General features: G+C 33.5%; 1 protein-coding gene across 4 annotated transcripts in view; it reads left to right on the top strand.

Moving 5' to 3' along the window:
- BRWD3 (bromodomain and WD repeat domain containing 3) overlaps positions 1-12,536 on the top strand; it is a 219,772-nt gene that overhangs the window by 170,042 nt on the left and 37,194 nt on the right. For all 4 annotated transcript variants that reach the window (XM_026480138.4, XM_026480137.4, XM_044377544.3 and 1 more), the window contains 9 exons: positions 1,492-1,599; positions 3,504-3,628; positions 6,499-6,581; positions 7,711-7,822; positions 8,904-8,965; positions 9,065-9,220; positions 9,883-10,003; positions 11,031-11,156; positions 11,245-11,323. In XM_026480138.4, coding sequence (XP_026335923.1) covers positions 1,492-1,599; positions 3,504-3,628; positions 6,499-6,581; positions 7,711-7,822; positions 8,904-8,965; positions 9,065-9,220; positions 9,883-10,003; positions 11,031-11,156; positions 11,245-11,323 — 972 coding nt within the window. The remainder of the gene's footprint in view (positions 1-1,491; positions 1,600-3,503; positions 3,629-6,498; positions 6,582-7,710; positions 7,823-8,903; positions 8,966-9,064; positions 9,221-9,882; positions 10,004-11,030; positions 11,157-11,244; positions 11,324-12,536) is intronic.

Below are 12,536 nucleotides of genomic sequence, written 5' to 3'. Positions count from 1 at the left end.
GGTGGCACAGCGGTTAAGCGTCTGCCTTCAGCTCAGGGCGTGATCCTGGCGTTATGGGATCGAGCCCCACATCAGGCTCCTCTGCTGTGAGCCTGCTTCTTCCTCTCCCACTCCCCCTGTTTGTGCTCCCTCTCTCGCTGGCTGTCTCTATCTATGTCAAATAAATAAATAAAATCTTTAAAAAAAATAAGTGAAACAGTGAAATACATAAATAATGTTTTTAAAGAACTCATAAAACTCATACTTTTTTAATAAAATCAGCTCTTAATGACAGCATTACTTTTTACTTTAAATGTTAAGCCCTCAGGATTTTGCCTGGAATGGCCATGCCCACAGATCATTGCCTTTGAAAATGCTCATTCGCCGAAGTCTAATTTAAATGCCAACGTTTCCTGGATGTTATCCCTGCTTTCCATTTGGCTACCACTCTTTCCTCCTGAGATTTCACACCTAAATTATTCATTTCTTATGATACTTAGTATAATCTGCCTTATGTTATACTTGCATGTCTGCCCATATCCCTGAGGGAAAGGATTTTATTTTGATATATTAACCATGGCACCTGGTGCCTTGTACACACATGTTCAATCAATATTAGTTGATATAAGAATAAGCATATAATAAATGATATCTGAATAACATGTTTATTATTGATATTTTACCCTTATAATTATGTTTATATACTAGTATTTAAATCATTTTAGTGTTCTACTTGTATCTTTAGGTATTAAAAATTCTGACTTAGACACCATTGATTGGTAGAGTATGTCAGTGTAGTTTTTGAATCTCAGTATGTTTTTTTAATGTTACATTTTCTTAATTTTATTATCTCTACTACCACTTTAAAATTATTGAGAACAAGAAACCTCTTTTAATGAATCAATATGGTGTTGAATGCTGTCCTAAGGAGGTGAAGGGTGTTGACTAAGCACTTGAATTCATTTTCTTTCCATACTATGCCAGTTCTGATGTTAATTCTTACAAAATAAAAATTCTAATCTATTTGGAAATTACTCTATTTAGTAGCTTGTGGTTTTATTTATATATATATATATATATATATATATATATATATATATATATAGTGTGTGTATATATATATATATATATATATACACAAAATGTGTAGGCTATCAAAATGTTGATATTTAGAATGTTAATTACAGTTTGAAATGTAGTACTTTAAAATATGACCAGTTTTGTATACATTTGTCATTGATCCCTGTTTCTTCAGAAATTTATGAAGCAGTTAGGGGGAAAAGGATTGTGTGTACAGTATGTATTTATATTATACAGTACTTAGTGCTGGGCAACACAGTTATGAATACTGAATTACATTTTTTGATGGTGACAAATACCTTTATTATATATTTTTTTTAAATTATAATTATGTTTGTTTTAAACAGAAGACATTTGTAAGAGTATATGTTGGGATATATAGAATTGTTAAATAGGATGCTGCTGTTTAATACTTTATGTTTTTTGTTTTAGCTTATCTACTTCAGGCAAGGACATGAAGCTTATGTGCGGGCTGTAAGGAAGTCAAAAATATACAGCCTTAATTTACAAAAACAGCCATGGAATAAAATGGATCTCAGGGTAAATTTGACATATTCATAAGTGTGCAATTGAAATAACTTTGGAATTAAGTTATTTGCTTTTATGATTTTTCTTTTTCATAATATTTCACTGTATTGTGTGTCTAAGATAAGGTGATGTACCGTACTCTTGTACAATTGAGTGTTATGGGTCATATTTTATGTTTCCTGAAATTTGTACGCTGTTTTCTTGATTATCTGACCTAATTTCCTTCAAGCTTCAAGTAGTCTAGTGTATATACCTTTCTATATTTAGAGCAAAACAGTAGTTCCCCTGGTGTGGATATTTTCTTCAGCAGCTTTGTACATTCTGGAGGCTCTATAAACTGACTGTGTGAACTACAGACACCCTTGAGGTGCCAGTGACTTTAAGATATTAGTAAATATCATAAATCCCAAGAAACTCAGAACTTTGTGGTGCTTTATGGATTACCTATTTTGATATATTACCTTATAGCTACATGGTATTAAGTAAAATAAACATGTTTATTTTTAGAGGATTTTTTTCTGACTGTAAATGCATATTCACTCATTCTTTCATATGTACATAGATACATACAAACAAACAGACATAAGGATACATATACCATCATTTCTAGTTAGGTTTATGGGTGTTTTCTTCTTTTATTTTTCCAAGTTGGAGAACAAGAGACTAAAGAGCAATTTTACAATGGTTTCCAGGTAAATGAAGGATTGTTGTGTGATGGTGTTTAGCAGGAAGGATACATGAAAGCATGTATGTTTATTGAAATAAAGATTTAGACACTTGTAAAATATTATATTAAGATTGTAAGGTACCAAAGTATCTTATCAAATCAGCTTTACACAGTCATCTCCTGGTAGATTGTGATGCTGCCATCTATTCTGAATCAGGTGAAAGTTGAGTTGTGGGTCTTTTTTGGTTTTTTGGGGGTTTTTTTTTTTTTTGGTCTTTTTTTAGAATCAAGGAATGAATAAGACATATTTTTTTTTATTTTTTAAATTCTAACCCTGTGGCTCTAGGAAATTGTAGGAGGCAGCATATATGTGGGTGCAAGAGTCTGGGTTTTGGAATATGACCTGACTTTCAATCCAGATCTGATATATATACACACACCCAAGTGTATAACTTTAAGCAAGTCACTACGCATGAGGCTCGGTTTTGTCATCTGTTAAGTGTTACTAATAATCAATTATAAGGGTGGTTTGTAAAATAATATTGTGGGCGTTAGAAAAATGTAAGTGCTTTCCCCAAATGTAAGTCCTTTCTGCAGATATATACATACATGTCTACTTGCCTACTTACATACTGTTTTTCTGCTGGAGGAGTGATTCTTAACTAAGAATCTTAACAATCATCAAATGTCAGTTGCCCTAATATAAAATACTTAAACACTTGGCCTCTTAAGCAGACCATTACTGATTATGGTTTTCTTTCTTTCTCTTTTCCTCCCTCTTTGTCTGTCACTCTTGTCTTTCTCTGTCTCTCTCTGTTTCTCTGTACCTCTACCTCTTTCTACCCCTTTTCTCTTCCTCTCCCCCTCTCTCCCTTCTCTCTCCCTTCCTTACCTCCTCACTAGCTATTTGATTCTTAATTCCCCTGGGGAGTTCTTTCAAAATATGTATGACTAAGCTTGTACCCCAGACCTACTGAATTCAGTTCTATAGGAGTAGGGTTTAAGAATATGAATTTTAAAAATGTTCTCACTGGAATTCTGTTGCTTATCCTTGGTTTAGAGACCTGCAATGTACTACAGCCTGCTATTAAGGGTCAAGAACCATGTCTTATTGCCTTTAGCACTTAGTGGAATGCTTAATATTTGGTGGGTATTCAGGAAATTTTTAGTTGTTCGAAAAGTAGTGAAATAATATGCAAATGTTAGGCAATTATGAAAGTAATAATTTATTGGTATTCTCCATGAATAGGAACAAGAATTTGTTAAGATTGTAGGAATCAAATATGAGGTTGGACCACCTACACTATGTTGCTTGAAGCTTGCATTTCTGGACCCCATTTCAGGCAAAATGACCGGAGAATCTTTTTCCATTAAGTGAGTAGCTATCTCTGGTTGTGTCTGTGTGTCTGTGTGTTTTAATCCCTGTCATGTATTCTTTTTGTTGTTGTTGTTGTTTGTTTTGTTTTATAGTATTTTATTTACAGAATATTCCACAGTTTATCCATTCTACCATTGGTGGGTATTTGGGCAGTTTCCAGGTTTTGGCTAGGACAAGTGGGGCAGCTGTACACATTATAGAACATGTCTTTTGGTGCACAAATGTAAGCAGTTCTGTGGGCTGTCCCCTCCGGGAGGGAGGTTGCTGGGTCCTGGAGTATGCACCAGCTCAGCTTAGTTCATGCCACCACACAGTGTTACCAAACGGTGGTGTCATAATGCATCCCCCCGTAGTAGTCCTCGGGGTCACCAGCATTTGCTATGAATTGTTTTCATGTTAGCTATCCTGGTGGGTATATGGCAGTGCCACAGAGTGTGGTAACCAGTAGTAGTGAGCATGCTTTCATATGTTTTCTGGTCCTTTGAATATCCTCTTTCATGTGGAGTCTAAGTAATTTGCCCACTTTTTCATTGAGTTGTCTGCCTTTTTCTTACTTACTTGTGTTTTAAGTCTCTTTTTTTAACCCACAAATACTAAAAAAAAAAAAATTCTAAATAAAATAAGCTGCTTTTCTCTGTGGGCCAAAAGTACTAATTAGAAAAGATTTGCCCCCTCTGTTTTCTCATGTAATTTTTTCTCAACATAGAGTTTCTCCTGCACTGTGCATTGCTCTTTATCAAGTCTCTATCAGATTTTGTGCTTATTTCATAGCTTCACTTAGAAATATTATAAAGCAATTTGGGGAGGAGGGTTTTTTCATTAGTTACGTATAACACCAGTGCTCATCAGGTCTTTTTTTTAAATATTTTTTTATTATGCTATGTTAGTCACCATACAGTACATCCCTGGTTTCTGATGTAAAGTTCAATGATTCCTTAGTTGTCATGTATTCTGTAGAGTACAAGGCTTAATGGGAGAGAAAATACGAAAATACTATAGCACTATAGGTTTTAGAGTTTTAAAGACCTGATGATACAATGGAATATTACTCAGCCATCAGAAAGAACGATTACACAACATTTGCAACAACATGGACGGGACTGGAGGAGATTATGCTAAGTGAAACAAGTCAAGCAGAGAAAGAATTATCATATGGTTTCACTCATTTATGGAACATAAGAAATAGGAAGATTGGTAGGACAAGTAAGGGAAGAATGAGGGGGGGTAAACAGAATGGGGAATGAACCATGAGAGACTGTGGACTCTGGGAAAAAAACTGAGGGCTTCAGAGGGGAGGGGGGTGGGGAATTGGGATAGGCCAGTGATGGGTATTAAGGAGGGCACCTATTGCATGGTGCACTGGGTGTTATATGCAAATAATGAATCATGGACATTAAATCAAAAACTAAGGATATACTGTATGGTGACTAACATAACATAATAAATATTTTTTAAAAAAGAAGACCTGATGAGCACTGGGTGTTATACGTAACTAATGAATCATTGAACACTACATCAAAAACTGATGTACTGTATGTTGGCTAGTTGAATTAAATTAAAAAATAAATGAAGACCAGGGTTTAATGTTTAATTTTTGGTTTGTTTCTCCATGTAATAGTGTGTGTGTGTGTATGTGTGTGTGTGTATATATGTGTATATATATATATGTATATATATGTATATATATATATGTATACATATATATACACATATATATATATATAAAACATGCATGTGTGTGTAGTTAATATATATGTAATGTAATGTGTGGGTATGGGTGTGTGTGTGTATGTATACAGTTGACCCTTGAACGGTGTAGGGCGTTATGGGCACTGACCCCCCTCACAGTTGAAAATCTGCATATATATAGCTTTTGACTCCCCAGAAACTGAACTAATAGCCCACTGTTGAGCAGAAGCCTCACTGATCACATAAACTTTTGACTAATACGTATTTTGTATGTTTTATGTATTATATTTAGTATTCTTACGATAAAGTAAGGTAGAGAAAATAAAATGTTAAGAAAATCATAAGGGAGAGAAAATACATTTACAATACTATATTTATTGAAAAAAATCTGTATATAAGTGGACCTGCACAGTTCAAACCCATATTGTTCAAGGGTCAATTGGATATATATGTATATATATGTATCCATGAGCAAGTTACTTAACCTCTCTGAATTTATGCCTTCCTCTGCAAAATGTAAATGTTAATAACTTCTCAAGATTGTTGTGATGAATTAAAAGAAAAATCTTTATAAATGCCTAACAGTGTGGTTGAGACATGGTAGTTGCTTTTATTTCTGTTAATAATAATAGAAATAGGGGCGCCTGGGTGGCACAGCAGTTGAGCGTCTGCCTTCGGCTCAGGGCATGATCCCGGCGTTACGGGATCGAGCCCCACATCAGGCTCCTCCGCTATGAGCCTGCTTCTTCCTCTCCCACTCCCCCTGCTTGTGTTCCCTCTCTCGCTGGCTGTCTCTATCTCTGTACAATGAATAAATAAAATCTTTAAAAAAAAAATAGAAATAGTTAATCACTGGCTCATTTCTTAAAGTTTGAAATCTGAGGAGATGAAAGAACATAAATTCATACTTTTCTTAAAGAGGACTTAATATAAAATACCTTATACTAAGCTTTAAAGATCTTCATTGGTGTCTTTATTTTTTGAAGTGATATAGTAGTAGGCAGGAGACTCCCAAACAAATAAAGGCAGATGGAGTTTAATTATAGCCATTTGCAAAAACCTTGAGGCTTGCAACAGTTTTTAAATGGCTCCATATTAAACATATATCTCTGGATATTTAGTGACTTACACTGCTATATTTGTATATTGAGTAATATGTGCTTTATTTTTTGTGTAGGTATCATGACATGCCAGATGTCATTGACTTCCTTGTGCTACATCAGTTTTATAATGAAGCCAAAGAAAGGAACTGGCAGATAGGTAAGTATAAAATTCTCACTTAATAACTATTAATTTTGAAATAGAATAAGTAACTTTTTAACTCCAATTTAATAGACATAAACTAGTTTGACATGCAGTTGGTAAAAGCTGTTAGCCAAATTAGAAAGATCAAATTAAATTTTCCTTCTCAGTTATGTTTAGGTGACATTATGCACATTGTATGTGTCACATAACCTCTAAACTTTCTGCAAATATCTAATCTGGTAGAATACAAATGTGAATTACAAAGAAAATCATCAAATGTCAGTTGCCCTAATATAAAATACTTAACACTTGGCCTCTTAAGCAGACCATTACTGATTGTGGTTTTCTTTCTTTCTCTTTTTCTCCCTCTTTGTCTGTCTGTCACTCTTGTCTTTCTCTGTCTCTCTCTGTTTCTCTCTGTACCTCTACCTCTTTCTACCCCTTTTCCCTTCCTCTCCCCCTCACTCCCACCTCTCTCCCTTCCTTACCTCCTCACTAGCTATTTGATCTTGGGCAAGTTTTTAATCTCTCTGTGTCCCACCGCCATTATCTTTATAGTGGGAGTCATATCAAAACACACCTACAAGGTTGATGTGAGCAATAAATGAGATGATATATAGGAAACACTTAAAATGGTACCTAGTACTTGGAATTTATACTATGTAAATGTTTGCTATTAGTTCTTTTAAATTCTCCTTTTTTGTGTGGGAGAAAATTTTTGTTCACAGTGGTTTGGCTTTATAATCCTTAACCCTTTAGAGGCAGAAAATTAGTATGAAGAGATTTTTAAAGGCAAAAAGCTGAAAGTGAAAAGGAAAAGAAACAAATGCAGCAACATGTATAATACAAGAAAAAGTAAGCCTAATGATAATCCTAAATAATTGATAAAAGATTATACATGGTAGCATTTATTTAAGAAGACAGGGACATATTTGATTCATTTCAGAAAGATTACCAGTACCTGGAAATTAAAATCCTTAATGAAGGTAAAATGTAAAATTTTCTTATCTGGGAAACTCAGATTGAAACCTCTAATAATGCTAGATACAATGCTACTTCTGTGTCCAACACAAAGTAGCAATTTAGAATGTGAACAAAGCTATTCTCAAAAACATCCTTTTAAGAATTTCTAAAAACATTATAGGTGATAGATTCCGCAGTATAATAGATGACGCCTGGTGGTTTGGGACTGTGGAGAGTCAGCAGCCTTTTCAACCAGAGTATCCTGATAGTTCTTTCCAGTGTTACAGTGTTCAGTAAGTACAGTTATGGTATTTTATGCCTGATATAATACTGTAGTACTATATGGACTTTCTATAAACCCTACTAGGAATAATACCTTGTTCATTTGACGTATCTTTATCTGACCTGTGAAGTAGTAATCATAGTACCTGTAAGGAAGGAATTTGATGATAAACCTCTTGGTCCAATATGCATGCTAAAACAAAGCAGGAACCGGAGACTTATTTCTACCTCTCTTATGCCTGTATTTTCTTTTAAATATGTCTGTTTTAAACAAGAATTGCAACTATTATTTCACAAAGAATACTGAAATTAATTCAGTGTTTAAAGTAATTGTTATCTTGGAACACTACATCAAAAACGAAGGATGTACTGTATGGGGACTAACATAACATAATAAAAAATTTAAAAAAATAAAATAAAATAAAGTAATTGTTATAGCAGGAATATAGCAATAAATACTAGTACCCAGTCTTTTATTTAATGGTATGAATTCTAAGCAGAGGTATTATGTTTGAACGTACTATTTGTCTACAACATTTACTTTAGTTCTTCATTAAATACCAGCATTGTAAGATTCCTAATAAATGAAGTTTTCTTCTTAAGAATGATAAAGGTTTATTCTGTGAAGATTGACTTTTAGTCTCCATATTGCTGATGAAAAGGGAATAATAAAATTTTGGAGGTGCTGTAATACTTAGGCTATTAGGATAAAGTAGATTATCCTACAGAAAGAATCGATCTATCAAATCGACTTTTTTAACCCGAAAGGAATTTTCCAAAGAGATCTTTTCATTCTGTATCCTGGCTTAATATTGAATACATGCTGGATTGAATTTTTTTTAAAAAGCCAAGTAAAACTAAGTGTAAGCTTACTGCTCTCTATATTTCATATTGGTGGACTATTTTCTAATTTTCTCTAATTTTTTTTGTTTTCTCTATTAAAGGTTTATTATTATCTTTATGTAGATGAAATTGTACACTAAGGAAAACTGTGTTGCGCTTTTCCAAATTTTACCCCAAGAAGTCACGCAAATTATGCTAGTATATAAATTGTCATGTGAATTTGATTAGTATCTTGTTATTTTTTAATAGCTGGGACAATAATGAGAGAGAAAAGATGAGCCCCTGGGATATGGAGCCAATTCCAGAAGGAAGTAAATATGCTTTTAAAAATGAATTATAATTCTAAAAGAAAAATGTCGATAGCATAATATTGGAAACTAATGATTTCTGATTTTTCATCTTATACATAGCTGCCTTTCCAGATGAAGTTGGTGCTGGTGTCCCTGTGTCCCAGGAGGAACTGACTGCTTTGCTATACAAACCCCAGGAAGGAGAGTGGGGGGCTCATTCCAGAGATGAGGAATGTGAACGGGTTATTCAGGGCATCAACCACCTTCTTGCCCTGGGTATGGTGGATGTGAAAGAATATTAGGAAGGAACAAGGAAAACCAGCAAAATTTTAAGTTCTACAAAAGGAAATACACTTTTTCACTGTATGCTTTTAACTTAAGAGGCACTTTTAATCAAGTGATTCTAGTTTAACATCAGTATTTTGATATGTTTGGCCAATGTAATGACTGATAAATGTTTTCTATTCTCTGGGGGCTTAGGATAGTGAAAGAAGGTATATAATTATCTTTTCCTTTCTTGAGTCACTTTGGCTCTCCAGGTATTTCCTGAGCCTGACTTTGGATGAGTTTTTTGGTAGACAGTAGAAGAGTAATATATTTTACTTATATGCCTAAGCTATATTATCTAAAATGTATCACTTGAGCCGTTTGGCATTTATCTAGAAAAGACATCAGTTTGAAGTTAAACCCTGTTCTCCTTTAATTAGTCTCATTTCACCTGATTTGAACCAGTGCGTCATGCATGATTCATAGATACTGTGTCCAAATAAAGAGAATGACGTTTTAACAATATTCATCTTATATTTGCATAATTGAATCATTATCATTTTAGTAATATAGTATACTGCCCTCCCTTATTTATATATGAGTTTTTGTTTGTTAATATGAAATATTAATGTCTTTTATAACTACCTTTTTTTATTTTGGTAATATTATAGATTTTGCCAGTCCTTTTGCTGTTCCAGTGGATCTCAGTGCCTATCCCTTGTATTGTACTGTAGTTGCTTATCCAACTGACCTCAACACCATTAGGCGGAGACTTGAAAATCGCTTTTACAGGTCTGTTTAGTTTTATTATTTACTATAAAGTTCATAGCTTTACATCTTTTGTTTTTCTTCTTGCATAATGATACAGTGAGATCTGTATTTTCATAGTGTAAAATAATCATTCAGTATACCCACTTCAAAATTTCTTCTAAAAATTTGGAACACTAATTTCCCTTTATTCAATAGATTCTCAGTCTTCCAGGGTTAGAAGGAGTATGGAATAAAGGACAGGGAAGAAATTTTGAGTAGCACAGCTCTCATGTGAAACGAAAACTACAGTTAACTTTAGTTTAATTAAAGGCAGATTAAATAGTTTGTGGATTCATCATAATTAAGGTGCTACAGAAACTTGGAGCATGATTAAATCCCCTGTTGAGGAATTAGGCAGCAGTTAGATTTAATTACCAGCCCCAAAGTGTGTTTAGATAAAGAGCCAAGTTATTTTTTTCTTGGTTTCAGTTGGGAGTGAGGTAATTATGAGAAAGCGGTAGAGGGCAGCTTTTGGTACCTCTCTCACCCCAAAGTCTACTGTGTCCTAATCGTAGTTATTCCAACATGAACTGTTTATAAATACAACCAGTTGGGTGTATTTTATAACATTACTTATAATTTCATTTAATAATGTATACCATAAAAGTAACTAAATAAAAATCTGTCCTTTTCTAAAACCTGGTTTCTTTTTTTTCTTGATCTTCTCACTTCTTTCCCTGAAAACTGAACATTCTTTTGACTTTCTCAAAACACTGTTCATTTATGTTTATACTTATTTGGTTAAATCACTATTTACCCATAATGTCCTGGGTCAGTTCTTTTTAATATGAAGTCCAGTGGTTCTTCATTCTTACCTGTGCTTCAAATACTGAAACTATATACCTTTATTAGTGCACATCCGTTATACACATACATTAAGTCACATACAGATAGTAGAACACCTTTGACATACTCATGATCGAGTGCCTAGTTGTTCTATGTTGTATATTCTTAGAATAGACTTTAAATGTATCAACCTAGAGTAACAGGGTATGTTTTTCTTTCATAGGAGAATATCAGCATTAATGTGGGAGGTACGCTACATTGAGCATAATGCTAGGACTTTCAATGAGCCAGACAGTCCTATAGTTAAAGCAGCCAAAATTGTAACCGATGTCTTACTTCGATTTATTGGGTAAGAAGCAGCTTTATCTTCCACAAGAGCTGATTTCTGATTTAAAAAAAGATATATTGAAATGTATTTTGACTTTCTTGTTTCTTAGGGATCAGAGCTGCACTGATATACTGGATACTTATAATAAAATTAAAGCAGAAGAACTAAACAGTACTGATGCAGAGGAGGTGAGAATCACAGCATGATTAATAGGCATGAATTCCTTTTCTGTTTTTTGAAGTACAGTAAGTATTGTGTGTGTTATAACTGGCTATAAGCGTTGAAGCTGATTTCTAAAAGCTGGCTGAGCACCTGCATCTTTTTATATTAAACTCTTTAACCTGTATTTAGATGGTATATACTAGAAATATGGTGGTACTACAATTTTTAGTCAGAGACAGGTGGCCAGTTATCCTGTTTGACTCAGTGAGTTTCAGTGATGAGAAATCAACACTTCATTTTCCAGCCTTAAAAACAAGACAAAGCACTAAGAAATTTTAATAAGGATTCATTTTCTATGCAATATGTGCAAAATATTAAAGTATTTTAAAGTTTTTAGGTTTCAAAGTACATTTTTAGTAGTTTTATGAAATTGCTGTTTAATTTCCTTTATGGAAATTTGCAAACTTAAGCCAGTTTTTCTTAATGAAATCAAATTAGTATTACCAGCAGACCTTCACATATCTAATTTCCCTACCTAGCCATATTCCCAGTTTACATAAAACCATTTTTGATTGAAAGCTATGATGGACAGAAGCCAAAGAAGAGGAAGAAAAACGAAGAAGAGGATGAAACAAAGTGTGATAATGGAATGTGATAATTCATAAATCTTTAGTGGAAAACAAATTGCCCTAAGGATGAGTGACTCAAACATGCTAGATTTTATATGACTATTGTATAGAGATATTTTACGTGTTTATATTGTCTGTACTGTTAATATCTAGAACAGTAAATCCCCGATGTTTTTTTTCTCTTTTTATTTTTTGAAGTATAATTGACGTAACATATTAGTTTCAGAGGTATAACAAATGATTCTGTATTTGTATATATTAGGAAAGAATCAGCAAAATAAGACTAGTCACCATACATAGTTATAGTTTTTCTCATGTGATAATAACTTTTAAAATGTACTTTCTTAGCCACTTTCATATATTCAAGACAGTATTATTAAACTATAGCCACTATGTCGTACATTATGTCCCCAAGACTCCTTTATTTTACAACTGAAGCTTATACCTTTTGACCCACTACATGTATTTTGGCCGCCCCACTCTAGTCCTCCCCATCTGTGTCAACTACCAATCTGTTCTGTGTATCTATAAATTATTTTTTTAGATTCCACATATATAAGTGAGATTATAGATGCTTTTCTCTGACTTATTTCACTAAGCATAATGTTCT

The sequence above is a fragment of the Ursus arctos genome, chromosome X (assembly GCF_023065955.2).
Source record: "Ursus arctos isolate Adak ecotype North America chromosome X, UrsArc2.0, whole genome shotgun sequence".
NCBI lineage: Eukaryota > Metazoa > Chordata > Mammalia > Carnivora > Ursidae > Ursus > Ursus arctos.
This window is presented reverse-complemented; position numbering and strand designations above follow the sequence as displayed.